This window comes from Chlamydotis macqueenii, chromosome 3 (assembly GCF_036417535.1).
Source record: "Chlamydotis macqueenii isolate bChlMac1 chromosome 3, bChlMac1.mat, whole genome shotgun sequence".
Lineage (NCBI taxonomy): Eukaryota > Metazoa > Chordata > Aves > Otidiformes > Otididae > Chlamydotis > Chlamydotis macqueenii.
In genome coordinates, this window is record NC_141558.1 from 25548752 (window position 1) to 25570903 (window position 22152).

Below are 22152 nucleotides of genomic sequence, written 5' to 3' on the forward strand. Positions count from 1 at the left end.
TTGGCAGGGATTTTCAAGTGACCCCTGAAGAAGGCAGTTATCCAAGTCCCATCACACGGCATTGTGCGTCTCTGCCTGTTGTGGCCATGTTTATGCTCAGGCTGTCCATGGGAACAATGGAAGCTTGGGGAATGTCACAGGAAGGCATCCCTCAATTACTGCTGAAGGACACGTCCCATGCTGGTCAGTAACAGCTCACTTGAAAGAAAGCTAAAGAAATACTGTGGAGGGTGACAAAATATGGACAAAAATAGCTTGTAGTGGAATAGGTCCAGCAAATGGGACTAGCAGATGAGAAGTCAACACAATAAAATAACCACGTGAAATAGTTTCATAAATTAGCTACGTGTGTAGTATCCGATCCTTGAGGTTTGGGCCTGCTGGGTTTTCCCTAAGAAACAAGTAACATCAGTGTTTGGTCTATGTGTCAGCTGTCTGACTCCATGCAAGAAACCCTCAAGAGATGCAGGTGTGGAGAAGCGAGGAACTGCCCTGTGCGAGGGGCAGCGGGCAGGGGGGTGCTGGGCGTGGCAATGGGCGCCTGGCGCTGGGTCGCAGGGTGCCTCTGGGGTGGTACAGACAGGAGACCCTCATCCTCACCCCCACCCCTGCCCGTGCCCTTCAGGGACCAGTGGCTCTGCAGACACCAATCTTTCTAGTTCATGAGTTCTTCCATCATCCGCAATATGGCAGGGCATGGACTTTCAGGCTTAAAATGCTAAAATAAACCACGGATCTTTCCACTGCACGGCACCCAGGCAGATGAGCCGCCTGAGGGCAGGACGAGGAGTCTCGGGAGGCGGCAGACGCCAACCCTGGAGCTGGGCCCTGCCGCTGAGGGGTCCTGACAAACACGGTGCAAAGCCCCGCGGCCACGGGCCTGTCTCCTCGCCTCCCGCCTCACCCAAGTGCGGGCCCCGCCACGGCGCCGCCATGATGGCGATAGGCGCCCTCCTTCCCCTTCGCCCAGACGCAGGCCCGACAACGGGCTGAAGCCGGGGAGGTGGGCGGCGCGGAAAGGACCACAGCACAAGCCCCGCGACGCGTCCCGTTGCCCGCCGGGCGCGGGAGGCGGGGCCGGGCGAGGTCGGAGGGCGGTGAGGTGGGCGCGGCGCGGCGGGCCGGAGGTACGGCGGGGCGGCCGAGGGGCGCAGCGTCCAGCGGGGGTGAGCCGCGGCGGGGGCGGCAGGGGGCGAGCGGAGCGCGGGGAGGGCGGCGGCGCTCCCTTCCGCAGCCGCCTCCCTTCTCCGGGGTCTCCGCCGCGGAGGGCGGGGAGAGCGAGCGCGGGGCTGCGCGGAGCGGAGGCGGGTGGGGGCCGGGGCCCGGGCCCGGGCCCGAGCCCGAGCCCGAGCCCGAGCCCGAGCCCGGAGGGGGAAGACCCCGTCCGAGGGAGAACGGGAGGCCGCGGCCCACCTCGGCCCGCCTGCCTAGGCCGCGAAGGCTGGGTGGAGCGAAGGCTGGAATTTGCACCTGGCCTCCGCAGACCTCGTTTGCGGGGGTGCCGTGTCCCTGTTAAACCCGTCTGTCTGCCTGAGGGGATTACAGTTGTCAGGGTTGTGAGTTGCTGATTTTAATATTAAAGGCTTGACATGAAATGATGAGTGTGTGCTCTTTCCTGCCACCCCTTTAATGCTGTGACCAAGGGTCCACCCGCTCAGGTAGAATGAATGATGCATTTAAAATTAGGTGTACACTTAATTTGGGAGATGGAGGGGAAAGGTGTATCCCATTGGCTGGTAGGAGAGAGGCCGTAGCACTGCTGGGGCTGTTGGGCTGCAGACCACCGCCACTCGTGCCTTTACAAATCACAGCCAGGGACATAGGGATCAGTATTACAGCAGTAACTTAAATGATTTTTGGAGGACAGAAGCCTAACTTTGGACAATGCATCAAAATCTAAAAGTGAAAGAAAAGGGGCGTAGGCTGAGATAGGATTAGGTGTCTGTATGTATAGCTTCCTGAAGACGGCGTAGGTTTCTGTCTGGAGACTTTGGGTAGACTGAAAACTGGTTTTGCCTGGTGTTGCAGGGCCTCTGGCATCCCACTTGAAATACACCGAGTACAGCCTGGTTGAAAGGGCTCTAAGCTGTGTGCTTAGAAAGCCTGTATGTACCCATAGCATATGTCCAGCTCAGCCACACAGCACAAGTGCAACAAAGCTGGTACTTCGGGTAGTGGCAGGCTTTTTGCCTGTATTTCGAAATGCAAAAATAGCTGCTAAAAACATCTCCGAAATACTGATTTTCCTTAATGGATGTGTGGGATACCTAGATACTGAGGTGTAAGGAAGGGCAGCAATTAGTGAGAAGATAATAAAATGGCCAACAGACACAACTTCACCTTTTGGATGTTTTAGCACTGTAGTCAAACACGAGTTTAGAGAGTGTAGTGTTATTTAGAACACTTTAAGCAATGTTTTCTTTTTACTAGGAGGAAGCAACTGTTTTGTCTTCAATTTTACTGTGTTTTCTTCTCCAGAGCTGGGACCATGGCTATTGACTGGATTGGTTTTGCATATGCTGCATTGCTGGCTGTTGGAGGTGTTGTAGGATACACCCGTAAAGGTAAATACTGGGACAGTAGGATGTGGAAATGAAGCATTTGAGTTTCCTCTCTGCTGTGCTTTGTAAAAAACAAATTGATGCAAGATGTGAAAAATAATGAACACAATAGCATCTTAAATCCATCCTGCACTGCTATAAATGAGCTGAGTGTCATGAGATTTACCTGGGTCAACTTAAGCATTTAAATGGTCACTTTTTTCTGTTAATCTAACTGATGAGTTTGTTTTCAGGGTGAAAAAAATGGGCTGCTGTGTTATTTTTGACCTTAAGTGTATTTTGGGTCTTCTCATTTCCTTTAATCATTCCTGCATTGAGCACAGTAGATGATCTTTGATTAAAATTTATTTTCTACAGAGGCATTCTGGCTTGATTTTGAGATGTCCAGATGCACACTGGGAAGAAAACCCTTTATTTGCGTACTCTGATCTGGTGGTTAATTATCTCTTAAATACTAACTCCAAGATAATCAGGTTTTAGGTTATCGTGTACTATAAAGCGCATTTTCCGTATTTCAGTCATTTCTGCAGCCCCTCCCAGCCGTCCATGCCCTGCCCAAGCCGAGAACAGCATCCCAGCAGAAGCTGCAAGTGCTACTGGGGATGGCCTGGCAGGGTCTTCAGGCTGGTCCTTGTTGGCTCTCCTGCAGAGTGAACACCTCAGCAGCACATCAGTCTTCCTCGCTGTTGGCCACTGTCCATCCTGATTCTTGTGATTCAGGGTCACTGTTCCCTGAGCAGCATGCACGTGCTTTTCTCTTAGAGACATGGCTTTGTATCTGACTTTCTGAAAACACTTGGTGAATTTTTTTGTTTGCACCTCCCCGCAGTAACTGATTCTCCCATTCGCTTGTTCTCTTCACTCCTTAATAGCCAGTTAGTCCTTGTGGCAAATATAGATTTTATTTTTTTTTATTGGCAATGAATTCTTGCAAATTCTTGATAAAAAATATTCAATATAACCAGACTGGGAGCTAAATAACATCTGCGGATCTGTATTCTTCATTTATAAACGTTTTGGAAACGGGTTAATCTGGCTAATGCCTGCTGTGCTGGTTCTGTGCTTTTATCATACAGTACCAAGTCAAATGCCTATTCAGAAACCTCAGTATATTATTCAAACTCTGGACTTTATGAACCAGTTTTGTAATAGCACTGAAAGAGGATGTCAAATTACTTTGAAAAGCCCTATTTTCACTTAATTGCCATCCAATTGTTTTAACTCTTCTAAAATTCTTTATTAATTAAATGTGATGTTGGTGATAACATTTCCTTGTCCAGGACTGATGTCAGACTGAAAAACTTATGACTATATGTGTTGTTCAATTTACCCTTTATATATATTGACACCTTTCTACTATTTTTGGAGACTCCCAAGTGCTGTAATATATAGTAAAAATCAGCAGATAGTCCAGAGAAATTACAAAAATGTTTCTGAAGGTATATACGGTAGAGAAAATAGTCAAATTTAGGTTTTGTGCTTCAAAGATTCTTTTTCCCAGATTGCAGGTATTACTAGATCCTGATAATCTACCTCTAATTTAGTCAGCTTTGCCCTTAATACCATGCAAGTGAATGACCCAGTTACAGAAATATTACCTCTCTATTCACACTGGGCAAGCTAGCTGCACAGTGGCAAAATCGGTTCTGTTTCTAAAATATTTGGATAATACTTTGTAGAGAGAGAACTACTGTGTAAAGATTGAGTTTAAAGACATTGTATTGAGAAATAACACTCGAATGGTTTCTTGCAGGTAGTAAAATCTCTTTAGCTGCTGGTCTCACCTTTGGATCTGTGGCTGGTTATGGAGCTTACTGCGTAACGCGTGATCCAAGAAATGTGAAGGTATCATTGTGTAAGTGTTTTACTACAGTAAACAAACAACAACCACCCTCCCACCCCCCAAAAAAGCAGTTTCCTGATCTGCATGTAAAATTCTCTTTTATTTAATTTTGAGTATTGCTTTGGTTTAAATGTTAGTTTTTAAATAGAGTTTGACACTTCAACTTAGCTTGCAGAATTCAAGAGCTTAACTGTGAAACCATTTGCAAGGTAAGGCAGATCATTCACGCAAAGCCTGCAGGTGTGTGTTACCACCTGGCAGGACCTTTTGTTAGATGGTTACCTAACACTGCAAATATTGTGAAATCCAGCAGAGAAATGTGGGAAAGTACTAGAATAAAACCATTAGCGCTACAGATTAGAACGTAATTTGAGAAGTAAAGTAGGTGAGGGATCCTATCTTGCATAATGTCATGTATCCTCAGCTCCCAATGAAACAAATAGTTTGACTTAGTGTTTTTCCTTTGCTTCTGAGAAAGACAGGATACAGACTATACAATAATTGTCACATTAGCTAGTTTGCCGTGAAACCCTCCTGGAGGCAAGGAACTACAGTCTCCAAGGGGGATGTTAACCTCACACAACTGATTTGCAATAAGAGCTATTGGGACCTTGTCTCACTCATAGTTTTAGCAAAGGTGGCATAGGCTGTGATTTCACATGCAGAAATGCCTTTAAAATACATTTAATCCAGATTGTGTGAGTACATGATTGCTTTTTCTGAACTTAATTAGAATTTATGGTATACTGTTTGTGCTGGCTTTTTGCTTTACACTAGCCACAGCTGTCAAAACTCTCCTTCAAAAAAAAGTTGAATAGCATTGTTCACGAAGTATGTTCACACCAACTGGGTTCTTTAGTAAAGGTGATAATGGCATACCTGATCTGCTCCTAGATGGCCTAAAATTGGATATTCTTTTTTTTGCCACCGTGACCTTGCTCTGATTAAGTTATCCCACTGTTAAAAGAAAAAAAATCAAACGCTTTTTCAGAATGAAGACACAGCCTTAAGTATAAGGAAATTTGTAATCATTCAGTATGAGGTGCTTTTAAGTAGCATGTGGTATTGCACTTTTATGGGTCAATTAAATCACTAATTTAGATACAGAATTTGTAGAAGAGAAGACTTCATTACAACTTACTAAAGGTTGCTTGTTTCCCAGTTCCCTGGTTTTGAAAGGACTAATATAAAATTTCCACTAATCTGCTTGTGAATGTCAGATAGACTAAAATATTGTCAGTGTTGTGCATTTCATGTAGCTGTAGGCATGTGAGGACTTTCTTTCAACTGGATAAACATATATTACTAATTTAAACAGAAATGTTTAAAGCAGGCTTAGTTTAGAATTTTTACAAAGTAAGGTTCTAATTGCTTAAAACATAAACATATATTCAACCTTGGCTGTGAATGGGTAGCCTCTTGAAGGTCTGCCTGTGCTGAATGAAGCAAAAAAGGTGGTCTGAATTATCTGTGGTAATTTTTGCCTGAAGTGAGTTAGGAAGTATTAATACAAAGTACTCTGCCAGGGCCAACCATTCAGGCTGGTTTTAATCTCTTCCAGGCTGATGTATCTCAGGCTGGAAGAGTGTGTCTTCTAGCTTCTATATACATAGATACCTCAAATGCATAAAAAACTGAGTAGGAAGACTTCAGAGGAAGGGAGAATTAAACACACTCAGAAGCATCTACTAGTCCACACCTTAAAAACCTTTGGTGGCTACTGTATTGACTACTTTCAGAATCATAAAGGCTTGTTGTAATAAATGTGTCTCGCTTTTGTAGAAAATTGGAATGTTTTTGCTTATGCCTAACCTGGCAAGTGCCAAAAGCAAGTAGAGCACAAATTGAAGAAGGAAATAAAGTGCATGGAAGAAAGTGACCACTCTGAACTTACAAACCAGTAGAGTAAATTGCAATGCAAAATGAAGCAAGTACCCAAACTTTTAAAAAGTTAGTAAATTAAAAAAAAAATCCCTCTCCAAACCCATAATTATCTATACTATTTAACACCTATGCAAGAGTCTCCTGCACTAATGTAGGTGATGTTTCAGTACAAGACCTTGATAGTAGGGTTCTTGTAACTTGTGCTACATACAAAGAGTATGTAGCATACAGATAGCCCAGGCAAATTTCTTCAGTTGTTTTATAAATTATTCTTTCGGGCATTTTCCCACTCCCCCTGAAATTAACTGTGCACTTCCTTGAATACTTGAATACAATTGTGTGTGTTTGGAGTAGGTGTAGACATTCAGACTTCAGTTTGCAACAGTTAGTGCTATTCAGAGTCCAAGTCAATGCATCTGAATTACTGAATTTCTGATCTGAATCTGATTTACTGAATTGAATTTGGGGTGATTTATTGAATCTCTTTGACTGATTTAAGGTGAAACAATGCATATCTAGTGTTTCTGAAAATCACATCTAAAAGGTGAACATCTTAAAAACTCACTGGCACATGTGCAAAGCCAGATACTAGTAACTGGAAAAAAGAACATTACAGAGTGAACATGCTTTGTAGCTTGTAAGTAATTGTAAATATACTCAAGGCTCTGGCAAGATGCGTACTGTGGAATAGTCCAGTCTTCTGAGATCCTGAGAGGATCAAGGCTGTGGGACCAGAAAATAAGAGCAATGGATAATGGAGCGTAATAGGGTTTTTTTCAGAGTATCTTTAACGAGTGCACATGCATAGCTGTTTCATAAGATGCTTGTAACTGTCAGAGCTTGTTTTATGATGCTGGAGTGAGTTTAAGCTAATTCTTGACATCTGTGAGCACAAGACTGTCCATAGGAGTAGACAGTGGAGTTTGAAGAGAATTAGCCAGATGGTTTAACTGCTCCATAAAAAAGGGAAGAGATTTTTGTGACTGCCATTATTTTTTCTGCAAGAGTGATAAAGCCCAGCTGCCCATGAGAAGTCCTGCCTCTTTCCCTGCTTCTAGGAAGCATTTCAGATGACAATACTTTAACAAAGCTAAAGAGTCTTTGCACTCTGTGCAGAGTTTTGTGTATTCTCATTGATCTTCTAATTTATGGAGCACTCTGCAGCCCTAGTCCAGTATGAAATCCCCCTGCCTGATCAGTTCATTGCCACCTCAATTTTTAGATAAAACTGCTCCAGGAAGAAGATGCAATCCCTTTCATGATGTTTGTTCTCTGCTGCTTGCACTGCATTTGTTGCCCTCTTGGACTTCCCACCTCTTGTCACAGACAAAGATGGCTCCCTCATAGCAAAAGGAGACAAGGGAACTTGTCATGATGAAGGAGATGTAGATAGCCATATTCTGTAGCGAAAACAAGTGTCAAACCTCCCAATCCAGATTTAAGGCTCAGCAAATAAAAAGCTAGCATTCTAAAAAAAAACAAAAAAAACCAAAAAAAAACAGATAAAGCTGGGTGCTTCAACAGTTAGAAAACAGCAGCAATGATCTAGGGTGGTGGGTTTTACGAGATAGTATTCCTATGATTCAACATACATGTTACTGTTAGGATGAAGATTGTTCCTACAGGATTGTATCCCCGTGAATGTAGATACAGGGGAGTAGAATTCACTGTCTGACAAACTTACTTAGTATCTGTGGAACAGGGCTTAGCATTCTGCTGCACCTGAAAACGTTATTTGTAGCTGAAAGAAATACCAGTGTATTTTGGAAAAGCAAGAATGTTTCTATAGACCCTATCTCTGATAGAATGTTTTATTAAATTGCAGTTCTTCGCAAAACATAGCAATGACCTTTGATAACTCTCCATGTTCCTGAATGGTCCACTGGGAGAAGTGAGAACATAAATATGTTGAATTGTCTTTTACAGTTTCAGCTTTTCTTTTGACCATTATAATGGGAATGAGGTTCAAGAGGTCCAAGAAATTAATGCCTGCTGGACTAGTAGCATGCCTGAGGTAAATATACATTGAGGATCTCAATGTAAAAATTTCACTGATTTTCACATAGTTGCCATTTGACATCTGATTCAAGCTAGTATCAGTGGAAGTTACTATCATCCAGCAACTGTATGGTTTAAGTGAAATTAGTTTGGAGGTCACAGTCCTGTTTCCAGTGAACAGCTTTTTCATCTCACTAGGCGGATACATCTGATATGGAATCACTTTCTCAGCAAAGAAAAGAGATACCTGCAGTTAAATATTAATGCATATTGATAAGGCTCTTGGAAGAACCTGAGGTAAGCCTCAGTGTTTTCAAACACATATGCATCAAATTAGTCATCTATTTTATACAACACAGTCATCATTAAAAAAAAATGACATTTTGGTTTAGAAGTACTGCATTCAAAACTACTGGAACTTTTGAAAATGGGGACATTTTTACCTGACCTAAGAACTTTGGTCAGTATTACTGAAAATTAAGATGTTTCTAACCATTCTGACTGCTTTATTGCTGCTGTTTATTTTGGCATTCTGGAAAATAAAATTTTCTGTACTTACTATTTTGGAATTAAATTATGGAGTAAGTAAAAAAAAAATTTTTCACAGTAATTCTGTAACTCAAAACATGTTTCAACTGTAAGTCAGAGTCTCCCATCTTCTGAAGGAATAATAACTGTTGCTTCCTTGCTACCAGATTTAATGTAACACCATCAACTATTTTACTCCAATTACGTACAGGGAGGAGAAAATCGGATGCAAATTGTCAAGATGCAAAATTTAAGAATCAGGACTTAAACTGGAAAATGTTATTTTCCATTGTGGATCACTTTTCAAGCCTCGGTGGACTGTGTGTTTCAGCAGACCCTGAGGCTGTAGATTTAGACATTCTGAAAGATTGCTTCCTAGAGGCTCTAGTGTCAGGTATTTAGGAATGCATTGTTATGTAATGATGACTTTCGCTGTTTCTGTGCACACACAACCATATTTATGTTTCTTGTTCTGGGCTTTTTTGCAGCCTTTTGATGATTTTGAGGCTTGTTTTTATGCTGCTGTAGGAGAATTCAGCAGCTTAAGAACCAAAGTATGACTGCCATGCCCACCGAACAAACAGGCAAGCTCTCCATACTTGAAAGACAAGTTTGAACACAAGTCTTACATTGCATTTATCTCTTCTGTAAAAGATCTGTACCTGTAATTTGATTTTTGACATTTGCTGATATTTTGCAAGCTTTTTTAAAAATCTAAACCAAGTGTTTCGTTGAGGATATATTTTAATCCACTTCTGTTTAAGCGATCTCTGTTAACTGCAGGGATCTTTCTCTATAAGTTTGATCTGTTTCAGGGGTGCTGAGCATCCCAAGAAATTGAATTAGTTTTATACTGTATCTCTGAGAGAAAATATGTAAAAATACATGTTTATGCTAAAAAGTTATATGGTATTGAATTATAATTTTGTAGCTTCTGAGATTAAGTAATCAATTCTAATCATACTGTCAGTCACTAATCAATAAATGTGCAGGGCTGTACTGTATTGCACTGGAAACCCACTTTTCTTTCAGACACACGTATCTTGTTCTACTGGTTCCAAATGTAAAAAGTATTATCAGTGTTCAAATAAAACATAAAATGTTCAAAGCTTCTCTTTTTTTTTATGCAGACTAGTGAGCCATTTTGTAAATGGAAGAGTCTGCTCATCTCCTCTGTAGTCACTACCAGTTTGAAACATGTACCATGCTGTAAATTCCCACTGGCATGAACCACAGCTGAGGAAAGCTCACCATTGTGCACAAATAGGTACTGAACTGTAAGTCTCAATACTGGTTTGCTGTTGTGGTCTTATACAGACTATTTTGCTGAAGTCCTCCCTGTAAGCAAAGGAGAATATTCAGACGTAAACTATTCAGGGATTGAATTTGCTTTGGTTTGCATAGAAAATCATTAAATATTCCCTGGGTCTGAAAGCCTGGCTAGGACTATCTTATAGTGCATAGGAAAACGCAGCCAAATCATTCTGAATCTGAATATGGGCGATTGCACTATTGAAGTCAAATAAATTTTGCTTCTTTTCATTTTTTTTTCATACAGACCTGACTTTAAAAGGTTATTGTATATCAGATCTCAATGCTGTGCAAATCCATCAACAGAATACCAAGCCCATTGTTCTTGGGCAGGGGCTTAGGTGCTGACAAGGTGTTGTGAGCAGATTCTCCTGGAAACCATGCTAAGGCACATGGGGAGCAAGGAGGTGGTTGGTGACAGCCAGCATGGCTTCACTAAGGGCAGATTGTGCCTGATTAATTTGGTGGTCTTCTATGATGGGGTTACAGCATCTGTGGACAAGGGAGTAGCAACTGATGTCATCTACCTGGACTTGTGCAAGGCATGTCTCACATGACATCCTTCTCTCTAAACTGGAGAGACATGGGTTTGATGGATGGACCATTTGGTGGATAAGGAATTGACTGGGTGGCTGCACTCAGAGGGTGGTGGTCAATGGCTCAGTGTCCAGGTGGAGACTGACAAGTGGCGTTCCTCAGGGGTCGCTGTTGAGCCCAGCCCTGTTTAACATCTTTGTTGGTGACATGGACAGTGGGAGAGAGTGCACCCTCAGCAAGTTCACCGATGACACCAAGCTGTGTGGTGTAGTTGACACGCTGGAGGGAAGGGATGCCATGCAGAAGGACCTTGACAAGCTGGAGAGGTGGGCCCGTGCAAACCTCATGAAGTTCAACAAGGCCAAATGCAAGGTCCTACACATGGGTCAGGGCAATCCCAAGCACAAATACAGGCTGGGTGGAGGAGGGATTGAGACCAGCCCTGAGGAGAAGGACTTGGGGATACTGGTGGACGAGAAGCTCAACATGAGCCAGCAATGTGTGCTTGCATCCCAGAAAGCCAACCGCATCCTGGGCTGCATGAAGAGAAGTGTGGCCAGCAGGTCAAGGGAGGTGATTCTACCCCTCTGCTCTTGTGAGGCCCTATCTGGAGTACTGTGTCCAGCTCTGGAGCCCCCAACATAAGAAGGACATGGACCAGTTGAAGCGAGTCCAGAGAAGGCCACAAAGATGATAGGAGGGCTGGTGCACCTTTCCTATGAGGACAGGCTTAGAGAGTTGGGGCTGTTCAGCCTGGAGAAGAGAAGGCTCCAGGGAGATCTTATTGAAGCCTTCCAGTACCTAAAGGGGGCCTACAGGAAAGACTGGGAGAAACTCTTCAGTAGGGCCTGTTGTGATAGGAGGAGGGGTAATGGTTTTAAAATAGAGGGAGGTAGATTCAGACTGGACATAAGGAAGAAATTTTTTACAGTGAGGGTGGTGGAACACAGGAACAGGTTGCCCAGAGAGTTGGTGGATGCCCCATCCCTGGAAACATTCAAGGCCAGGCTGGATGAGGCTCTGAGCAACCTGATCTGGTTGGAGATGTCCCTGCTGCTTGCAGGAGGGGGTTGGACTAGATGACCTTTGAAGGTCCCTTCCAACACAAACTATTCCATGATTCTATGAGTTTATGATCTTCAGGTGATTGCGCTGGTATGTTATGGATTTCAGACTGGATGACAGCTCGACACATAAGATGGCGTTCATTGCATCCTGAAGTACAACTTCAAAGCACATCAGAGGCATTGAACTGCCATGTACTGTAACAGGCTTGGGTGACCAATGCCATTTTGGGTATCTGTATTCCAGACAAGGTGAATCCTGCCTAAGATTAAGCTCTAATTAAAAGTTTAGGCAACCTAGTGCTAAAATACAGAAGCTATCCTGCAGCTGCTGCTACCCCAGACCCTAAATGCAGTAAGACTTTGTATTTTTGAGCATATCTAGAGTTGCATTCTATGACTTACCCCATGAGGGAAGGGGGCCTCCACGCCCAACTGTAATCCCCATTTTCATGGAGTCACTTCTCTTCTGCAGCTTATAAAGGGGCAGAGGGCTTTCTACAGTACTCTTGAAAGCTACACCTGAAACACTGTACCCTACCAGGTATGTACTGTAATTAAACAAACACAAAGCATCGGCATATTTTATTTCACATAATTGTTCCATGAAATTCCACTTTCTGGACTCAAAAGGTCCAAATCAGCCTTTTACTCTAATTTAAAAGTGTATTTTGTTTCAACAGTTACTACGTGGCTGGCTATATGACCCAAGCTACAGAATAGATGTATACAGTTTATACATAGAACACACAGCTCTGGTAATATACTACAGTTGTGTAGTGTATTATATGATTAGACATTGAATATTTTCCTCACATTGGCAATATACTTGTCATCTGGTGGTGGCTTCCTCTGGCTGCCAGGCTGCAAGAATTTTTTGATTGTTGGAACGTTGCTTATCCTTCCTTTAAAAGCCTGTAAGAAGCAGCAGTAAAGCCAGTGAGTCAGGAAATTGTAATTCCATCTTTTATAGCTTAAAAATCAGGTGACTTGGATTTTTACTTCTCACACATACTTATTGAACAGAGAAAGGTAGTAGCTCCCTACAGCCAGCTCTGCACTCAGCATTTTCCATTAAAGAAGAAAAAAAAGCAAAAATACACTTGCAACATATTAGTCTTTTTGGAAAATCCCAGTGTGAATATTCTAATCTGCAATGTGGTGCTATAAAGTTTACTTTAGCTTCACAGTTGAGGGTGGGAGAAATTAATATTAAAGAGTTAAGATTCATCTGGTAAAGTGGAAGGAAAAGAAAAAAAAATAAAAACGGCAAAAACCACAGTCTGAATGCAAATCCTGCAGATATATTTAGGCAAAAAAAGAGACAAGGACAGGAATACCTCAATGCAAAGCACCACAGAAAACCAGACATTAGAAACTTAACAGCTCTTGTATATGATTTCTACAAAATATAATTTTGCTAGCAAAAAGAGGACAGGAACTGCAGACACAACAGACCACAGACTTCCCCTCCTGATGCTCATAGTCATGTCTGAAGACATGAAAGCAGCAGTTACAGGACCAAACTGGTCGCATTAGCAAGTGAATTCCTGCCAGCTGAGAACAGCTGGACAAAGTAGAGCTGGAGAAAGGTGAGCCCCCCCCCACCCCCTGCAGCTCTGAGAGCAAGGCAGTGCAAGTGTGTTCGGGGTGTTGTAGTCAACAGAAGTAGAGCAGGGAACTGTCAGTAACATGGTACAGTGGTTCAAGAGATTTAAACATCAATTGGCATTTAAAACTGGGCAGTGATATTTGTATGTTACACTCCATATTGAGATCAGATGATTACTAACCTGTAGCAGAGGGAATGCAGACAGTATACCAGGCTTACATTCTTCTGTCATGAGAATGGCTTCCAGCAGATGGATGTCGGCCCAGCTTAACTTGTTGCCAACAAGATAATCATGCCCATGGTCTTTTAAGGCCTACAAAATAAAAACAAATTAAAAAAAAAAGTCATATAGTATGTAAGAATTTTATCTGGATACTTCATTACAGGCAGATTTTTACAAAAATACACAGCAGAGCAAATCCATGCAGTAATCTATAAAGTTAGAAAGTGATAGGTATTCTCACAATAAAAAATTTAATCAAAATTCATGTTTCAGTGTGCGTGGACCTATCCAACCCTAACTATTCCCTTCCATCCCTAACTATTCTGTGATTCTATATCATAACAGTTGTTTATGCCACCTAGGCACAGATCTGGTAAATAATGGTATCTAAATTAACTTTTTTATTTATCATAGAATCATAGAATGGTTAGGGTTGGAAGGGACCTTCAAAGGTCATCTAGTCCAACCCCCTCCTGCAAGCAGCAGGGACATCTCCAACCAGATCAGGTTGCTCAGAGCCTCATCCAGCCTGGCCTTGAATGTTTCCAGGGATGGGGCATCAACCACCTCTCTGGGCAACCTGTTCCAGTGTCCTACCACCCTCATTGTAAAAAATTTCTTCCTAATATCTAATCTAAATCTACCTCACTATTTTGAAACAATTTTTAATAACTTTAATACTTATGTTATCAGACTTCAAATTGTTGAAAGATTAACGTGTGCAGTGAATCTCTCTCAGCACAGCCTTCCACTGGTATGGCAGTGGATCTGTATGAACTCTGATTACCAGAGTGCTGGCTTATGTAGTTTATGTGCAATTTTTTTTTCACAGGGCAGCCTCTAGGGGTTTTACTTGTGCAATTCAAGGCTCTGATAAAGGGGCACACAAAATTGCATCAAGACCTGTATTTTTTGAACGGACTTCAGCTGCCTGTGAACCAAGGATTCAAGCTAGAAACCCAGTTCAGCTCTGAAACAACACAGCTTTGTACCCTTGGCACAGACTTCTGAGGAGACTGCTACCCTATGAAAAAGTGCTGTGAGAAAGTTTGTATAGTACAACCGTACAAGGTACAAAATGTAAAGTTACAAACATAAGTAGGATGCTGAGATGAGGATCACAGCTGGCTCAATTCAAACACAAAAACATTAACACCAAAAAAATTAAAATATCCTAAAGGGAAAACCAAACCAAAACAGCAGAACAAACAGCAAGTTGGTAGAATGGAATGGAAACTCAGTAACATCTAGGCTATGTTCCAGGGAGAAGCAAAGAACAACCTGTCTCAGCCTGACCAACTCTTGGCTAGCCAAGAGAGACTCTTCATGCACTCTGTGGGGTGGCAAGCACACCAGTGCTTTACCTCGTGGCTCATTAGAGGCTTACTCTTTAGTGCATGCTAGCCAGTAAGTCATTGCTTTATGCTTTTAAGCTAGATGCATCCTGTTTGCACAGCCTCTTTGTGCACACCTAAGGATGCCCAAATAGCAATGCAGAAAAAGACAGTAATAGTCTGTAAGTATAATATATTTAAGCAATAGGCTTGAGAAAGATCACAGAACTAGGTCCTTAATTACAAAGCACAATTATATTTAACTTTGAACAGCAAGAATATATAGACTTTCAGGCAGGAAGTTTGAAGGCTGGCACAGGTATTTAAATAGTGCATTTATGCAAAACGCAAGGAGCTATCAGACACTAAGCTAGGTCTAAAAAGTAGGATCTTTTATTTGAGGAGTCTTAAAGAGGACAGTAAAGATACTCAGTGCTGAAACCAGCCAAATGTTATTTTGTGGCCCTCTCTTCACATTGCTGAACACTGGCTCCATCATACAGTTCCAGAGCTCTACTGTCACTTGCCTTCTGGTAAGTAGGTGTGTGGGGCCAGGGGACTGGGGTTGGGGGGAACCTGTACCCTACTTTACTGTCTTTGTGAACTACTGGTAATTTATCACTTACCTTTTCGTAAACAGGAAAGTACCTGTTTGTAGCTCGTTCAATGATTAAGGCAAGATGCTTTTCTTTTGTGTCACCTGAGTGAAGAGGGAGATGCATGATCATTCCCATCAGGTCTGTTGTTCCCTCCACATACATATCAATCCTGAAACAAACATTTTATTTCACATTTATCACCTGGACATTCCATTTTAGTTATTTTCCTGAAATATAATGCTGAAGTGATTGATTACTGAGTAGAATGCTAATTGGTGAATGTAACATGACATGCTAGTTTGTTTTCTTGTTCTTCCACTTTGATTCCAGGTCAGTTTTTTTCAAAGCACAGCTCTTTATAAACAGGCTCACCATGTCTGCAACAAACAAGGTATAAATAAGAATCAGCAACTAATGTACCTAAAGTGGAGTTCACGGTCTTTTCTGTTGATAAACTGTCCCACATCTATGCTGTGGGACAAAAGAGCATATATGCAAACTATACTAGTGAAAAAAAAATAGTTTTGAGGTCTAATAATGAAGGTGTTCCAGCAACAAATGGCTGCCAATTGCCAGTTCAGACATGCCAGTCCATAATAATCCCCACAGTCTCTGGAGCTGCCCCTCCATTATCACAGAATAAACCCTTTACAGTAAGTGGTAGTCAGGTAGGTTAAGGACTTAACTGAACATTTGTGTATCTTTAATTATAATAGTGGAAAGTATCCACAGCTTACATAGTAAAGTAATATCAGGAAAATACTGGCTTAACTTTCAGTAGCAATAAGCAACTGAACATGCCATTTTTAAAATCAGCTATGAAAGATCCTTTATATTTTGAAAAAAAAAGGAAATTAGAACACTTAAAGACACTTCATTTTTTTTTTTCAGGCAGCTGTGGTTTCTCCTACTGTTTTCCAGTTTAAAGAGGAAAAAAAAAAAAGGCATACTTAGCCTTTATTATTATATTAAGGTCTTGCAGATGCCCAGCAACTTAATGCACTGAAGGTGGTTGTAATATTCTCACTATGTTGACAATCAACAATCATATCTCAGTCACAGAGTCCATTCACCCAATCTCTGGATCCAAGGAGACAAAGCACTGGCAGATGTATATGCACCTTTATACACAGATATTTCAAAGCAATATTCTTCTCATAAATATTAAAAATAATGGAAGAGTATTAGCAAGAATGGTATGCACTGTTACCATACCAGGCTCTTTCCTTCAGGTCTTTCCCATAGAGATTGTATTTCCCTGCTATGTAGCTGAGGATGGCTCTGGTCTGCACCATCTTCATCCCATCGATCTCAACCATGGGCACTTGCTGGAACAGCAGGGATCCATCTGGGAAGAAAAAGCAGGAAACTACTCAGACTGCTGCAGTACTACACTGACTCGCAGAAAGACACCTGGTAACACACAAAGACATTTTCAGTTCTGAGGGATGAAGCATTTGCAAGCAAGCAGGTCTCTCAAATCTTCTCTTTACAGGTGACATCATATTGGAGGTCTTATAAAACTCTCACCTGCTGTCCTTTTGTTATACTGGTGTGAATTTATGTTTAGGTACAGTTTACAGACTCACCACTCCATAGTTTTTCCAGGTCTTCCTTCTTTTCTATGAATTCTTCCTCAAACTGAAAAGCAAAGATAGAAAGCAACACTGTGCCACCCCAAAGGCAATGGTAAAGTGGAAGGGAGTCTGGAAGTTAAACTCCACCTCTCCACACTATTCCCCATACTTCTCATGACTGTGTTGACTCCCTACTCCTATTCTTCCTCTCTGCTCCAGCAAATAACCCAGGAGTACAGTGTCCCCAACCCTACACTAATGTACAATGTTTTACACTTCAAAAAAAAGCTTCCTTATTATAAAGACCAGTCTGCTTGCCTGCACAAACAATTAACAGACACCAAATCATTCACTTAAAAGCAGCTGATGCCACATGAAATACTGAGAAAATTTTAGTAAGTTATGCCTCTGTTACACAGCGTTTACCTCTCTCTTTCCCTCTGCTGTTTTTTTTTTTTGGTTTGTTTTTTTCCCTTAAATGAGGACATTTGATTGAGGGCAAGATCTTTGTTTCCTCAGCACTCATGCTCTGCAGCTTCTCTGTCAGCAACACTCACAAGTGAGGACCGTTTAAAAAGCCTTTTTTTAAAAAAAGCCTTTTATTTCCAATGCCGTATAAATAGTTTCTAAGAAAATAGTTTCAAAGCACTGCATTCAAGCAAAAATTGCATGCAGAAATTAAGATGCCTTAGGGTGGTTTTCACCTGAATCTAGATAGCTCCTCCACTGCCTTCAGGGTAGTTTTGCTGATTTATCCTACTCGGGTCCTAACCCAAAGAATGAAAAGTACTTTGTTTGCAGATAATGTTCCAAAGTTTTTCATGTGATATGCACAGTCCTTCAGTGGAGAACAATCACGAGACACAGAGAAGTAATGAGCATTCAGAAAGTCAGAGATACACAGTTTTGGTCTGTAGCAACAATTTAAGATCTCCTCAGCTTAACGTACATTTCAAAAATGCCACCTAACTCTTTGTACGTTACAGTCCTTTTACTTGGCAACTGTTTCTCAAGGAATACATTGAAGAAATATGACATGAGAGTGTATCACTGCATCTAAGTGTTCAGCATCACAACATGTGATGTGCATATCTCTAAGCATAGATGTAACTGGGAAACCTTTCCAAAGAATACTTACTTTAATCTCAGATTAATCTAGTCACCTTATAAAAAAAGATACAAACCTCAACCCCGGCTGCGGCTAACAGCCATCGGACTGACTCCATCCTCCCCCTTCCCTTGGTATAGTGCAGCTTGGGTTTGCCCGCCATTTCAGAGTTCTTGTTTCCTGACAAATTCAAGAAGATGATGTTACAGGAAGCATGTTTTAAATTAGCATTTAAAATATTCCACTTCAGACTACTGCATACAGTTGGATTAATGTGAAAGTAGAAGGGCAATCAAGATCTAATGTCGTGGTTTTGTTTAGTAGGGGGGGGCCTAAGGTGGGCCCCCCCTTAGGCCCCCCCCTACTAAACAAAACCACGACATTTAGATACCTGTGCTTGTTTGAACCAAGTTTCCTGTGGATTAGCAGAAAAAAAGAAAAAGTACTCACTAACAGGAGAATATGCAGCAATTCAAAAAAGAATCATGGCAGAATGTAATAAGCACCTACAAATCATATATATATATATATATATCTTTAAAAGTATTAACACAGGCTTAAGAGCTCATGAGAGTTTTACAAGCAAAACAGAATTGTAGAGTACTCCTGAATAAATAAATTTTTGACCTTGTAGTGATGCAATCTGTTCAGTAGATGGTGGGTTTTGTGAGAGCGTCCATGTCATACCGGACTTGAAAATGTACTGTGTCAAAGAAACTGCTTCACAAGAACACCAACCCAGAGACACCAGCATTATCTTCACATTTCTCATCATGAAGTTTCAGAGCCCTGTGCTGCTCTGCCTTTATGAATATGAGATTATAACAGCAATATATATTGCAGCATATATTTCACCAGGCCTGCTGTCTTCCATATTTAGCTAGTTCTGTTTTGACCATTAGCCAAATCACAATATATCCATTATAGAGAACGTGGACCAACTTCAAGACCCATTCCAATTCACAAACAATAGTTAAACTGTAACAGGGATTTATATTTTATTTGCTCTGATAACTTTAAATTAATCAAACCCAAACAAATGAGACCATGATCTCTGTTGGACAGATAAGTCCTGGTCAATGGCCCCAGAAGCAGAGGGATTAAGTCAGCCCACGGGATGATGGCACTGGGATGAAACACTTCGTCCTTTCAAATTTCACTAACAGCAAAGGCAGTCACATGCTATAGTATGAACCCAGCAGCTGTGTGAGCCTGCCTCGTGCTGGAAACAAAGCTAACACTGTACTCTTATCATTAACGGGTCCCAGAAGAACAAAGCAGATTCAGTAAGAGGTCAGAGTCACAGACTAACAGAGTGCTTCATCATTAAGGCAAGGTTTTATCTGTTTACAGGCAGGCTTATTTATTCGTGCATAGACTTCACAGTGTGTAACTGAGCCACAAAGTGGAAACTTTGGCCACAATCCCAAAGGTGTCAATGAAGGGGCCTCACAACAGTGAGGGGGGAGACTGCATCCCTGGCCATCCCCACTGAAGACCTTCGTGTTGGGACGTATCTTCATGAGGAACAGCCATTGCTCTTCTAGGGGCTGGACTCGCAGTAGAAACCTGGTGCCTCAATCCAAAATACAGGTTTTCAAAACCACTGCTCAGCTTCCACCTAGCCCTGGCAATGCATGTATACCCAGACGCCTCAGTCTCCTCCAACAAAGTTCTCCTGATACATAAATATGTGCTTGATAATAAAGACTTGATTATGTCTTGACGGTTTGGAGTTGGCATCCAGTCTAGAGCTGCTGGATGCCTAGCTAGAGTCCTAATACCTGACCAGCAACAGGGTGCATAAACAAAGCACTTAGGTAAGCGCCTTATCATGGCTACCTTACCAAGCCCTACACACAGAAGACTGTAACATACACTCCATTTCTAATTCCCGTATGTGTGTGAGTTACCCTGTATCAAGTGAAAGAGTTCTCAACACTCCATACTTCAAAAATACTTCATTCCCTGGCGCGCAGGAAGTACATGATGGTCTCAACTCCACTCCATCAGAGAAAACTGCACTAGGGCCCTCACAGCCTGAACAAGAACTCTAGCATCCAGCACGTGGGCTCAGCGCTGGGAAACACACCACAGGCTAGCATAAGCAGAAAGAGCAAACTGCCCTGACCCCTTTCTGAAGCAGAGGTAGAGCTGATAAAGATCAGCCCAACCAGAGCCCTGCTTGCCACTCAGTGCTCCACCCCGAACAGCTGGGAAAGCTGAAGAGCAGAGCAAGTGTTGGTGGAAAAAAGTCCAAGTATCAACATAACGGGTCCATGATAATTCCTTGTGGTGACTGGCCAAGGGTTGAGGCTTTTTGTGCCAGTAAGAAAAAGCTTACATTTTCCTGGAACTACACCAGGTAAGGACTGACTTTGAGGTCTAGGCTGAACGTTTTACACATGGTTGCAAAGTACTTTGGTGACCGAGTTACTGCTCTGCAATGAATATCCCCTTGTAAAGCAATGAATCACGAAACGAGAAGCGAAGTTCATAAATTATCTTTCTTGAATAGCAAAAATGGACCTCAAATCACAAACTTTCTTGATGTTCTAGTGCACCAGACCTTCCTTGGACCTCAGCCAGGCAGCTGTGAGAATTACAGCTACCGCTGTGATCGCTTTATGAAAAAATCACACTACTTGCCCAAAACAATTCAAGAACTGGCCTTCCAGTGAGAAACAAGTAAGCAAATTTAACAGCAAGCTCATAATCTCCTGCAAGACCTTAAACTTTCTTCCTAATTGGATGTGGACCCTACAACGCTTTGTTCCTCCAGCACGGCTCCCAGAGGGCTGCTCAAGCGGAATGGCCTTATGGCACCGGGCCCGCAGGGCAGCCAGCCCGGCTGGGTCTCGCCCTAGGGCTGCTCACCAGCGTCTGGTTTTTACTGGACCTCTGGGCAAGCCTGGATTCGAAAAGCTTTCCTTCCACCACGGGAGCCCGGAAGAGCGTTGGAGCAAGGCAACAGGCAAATTACCGTGAGAGATTTTAAAACTTTTACCCCAAACAGCAATTTCTCTTCAGGTTGCCTGCTGATCCCACCCAGAGCCAGACACAAGCTCCCCGCTACGCACACCCACCCAGCCCGGCGTGGGTCCCTGCAGCCGGGGAGCGAACGTGGGGCAAATACCCGGACAAAAAAAAACCTCGAGCTCAGGGTAAGGAAAGACCGGCCCGCCACGGACCCCGGCCGGCGGGCTCCTTCCCCCCGGGGTGGGTGCCCTGGCCCTGCCCCTGCCCCTGCCCCGCCCGCCCCACCGAGCCACGGCGGGAAACACCCTCCTGCCCCGCTCCGCCCCGCGGAGCCACCGACCCCCGCAACGGCCCCCCTGCCCGCTGCCGCCCGTACCCTCCGCAGGGCCCGCACCGCCAACAGCTCCTCCGACCCGGCTGGCTCTGCACCGACTGCCTTCGCCGCCCGCCGATCCCCCGGCCAAACTCTCTCCGTGCGGATTGCCCCCACCGCCCGGCCCGCCCCGTGCCCGCCGAGGCGGCCGCTCCTCCCCTCAGCGGCCGTGCGAGGGGCCTGCCCGCTGCCTGCCCTCGCCCGCCCTCGGGTTTGAGGACGGCGGGTTCCCCGCGCTGGGGCAGCGAGACCCGGCTTCCCGCAGTTAATCCGCATGCCTAAGATCTACAAGCGTAGCTGAGGGAAAAAGCCACCTCGGCCTTGTGCCCGGGCTGGTGAAGCCACTTTTTCCACCGGGCTGGCTTCGAGGTCGGCGGCGTGCCCTGGCTGCGCCTCAGAGGGGCACGGCAGCCGCTGCAGAAAGGCTTTGAGACCCCCGAGTTACAGCCACGGGGTCACAGCAATGGCGTGACCAGGGGGGAGGCCTGGGCCGCAGCCGCTGGGCAAGGGGTGCTGAGCTGTCGAGGTGCCAGGGTCTGCGTGGCCGAAGGCTGGATGGGGTCTGTGTGCAGGCTCCCAAAACTGCCTGGCTGTGAAGGGCAGCTGGCACCGCAGAGCCCG

At 43.4% G+C, this 22152-nt stretch overlaps 2 protein-coding genes across 7 annotated transcripts; one reads left to right on the forward strand and one right to left on the reverse strand.

Annotated features, from left to right (window-relative positions):
• Positions 1–1033: 1033 nt before the first annotated feature.
• On the forward strand, positions 1034–9922 carry TMEM14A (transmembrane protein 14A). Of its 5 annotated transcripts, none has more exons than XM_086744560.1 (6): positions 1034–1127; positions 2479–2564; positions 4315–4416; positions 8215–8302; positions 8485–8583; positions 9026–9922. In XM_086744560.1, exons 2-5 carry the CDS (start codon positions 2489–2491, stop codon positions 8558–8560), a joined length of 342 nt encoding a protein of 113 aa, XP_086600686.1. In that variant the 5' UTR covers positions 1034–1127; positions 2479–2488; the 3' UTR covers positions 8561–8583; positions 9026–9922. The 5 variants fall into 5 exon arrangements, with proteins under 5 accessions (XP_086600686.1, XP_086600683.1, XP_086600687.1 ...); XM_086744557.1 differs by having other exon boundaries at positions 9303–9922; XM_086744559.1 differs by having other exon boundaries at positions 1089–1102; positions 9303–9922.
• A 2374-nt stretch (positions 9923–12296) lies between these two features.
• LOC104474202 (glutathione S-transferase) lies at positions 12297–21676 on the reverse strand. 2 transcript variants are annotated; one of them, XM_086744554.1, is made up of 7 exons: positions 21535–21676; positions 18256–18359; positions 17084–17135; positions 16710–16842; positions 15522–15663; positions 13520–13651; positions 12297–12641 (listed from the first exon to the last, which is right to left on the reverse strand). In XM_086744554.1, exons 2-7 carry the CDS (start codon positions 18340–18342, stop codon positions 12519–12521), a joined length of 669 nt encoding a protein of 222 aa, XP_086600680.1. In that variant the 5' UTR covers positions 18343–18359; positions 21535–21676; the 3' UTR covers positions 12297–12518. The 2 variants fall into 2 exon arrangements, with proteins under 2 accessions (XP_086600680.1, XP_086600681.1); XM_086744555.1 differs by having other exon boundaries at positions 21553–21675.
• Between the last annotated feature and the right edge of the window lie 476 nt (positions 21677–22152).

Bases quoted from the DNA above. Each gene is read 5' to 3' on its own strand.
- TMEM14A (XM_086744560.1), top strand. From the start codon at position 2,489: ATGGCTATTGACTGGATTGGTTTTGCATATGCTGCATTGCTGGCTGTT. The intron at 2,565-4,314 runs GTAAATACTGGG...GGTTTCTTGCAG, and splicing joins TGTAGGATACACCCGTAAAG to GTAGTAAAATCTCTTTAGCT. The intron at 4,417-8,214 runs GTAAGTGTTTTA...TGTCTTTTACAG, and splicing joins AAATGTGAAGGTATCATTGT to TTTCAGCTTTTCTTTTGACC.
- LOC104474202 (XM_086744554.1), bottom strand. From the start codon at position 18,342: ATGGCGGGCAAACCCAAGCTGCACTATACCAAGGGAAGGGGGAGGATG. The intron at 16,843-17,083 runs GTGAGTCTGTAA...TTTTCTTCCCAG, and splicing joins CCTGGAAAAACTATGGAGTG to ATGGATCCCTGCTGTTCCAG. The intron at 12,642-13,519 runs GTTAGTAATCAT...TGCTTCTTACAG, and splicing joins CTGCATTCCCTCTGCTACAG to GCTTTTAAAGGAAGGATAAG.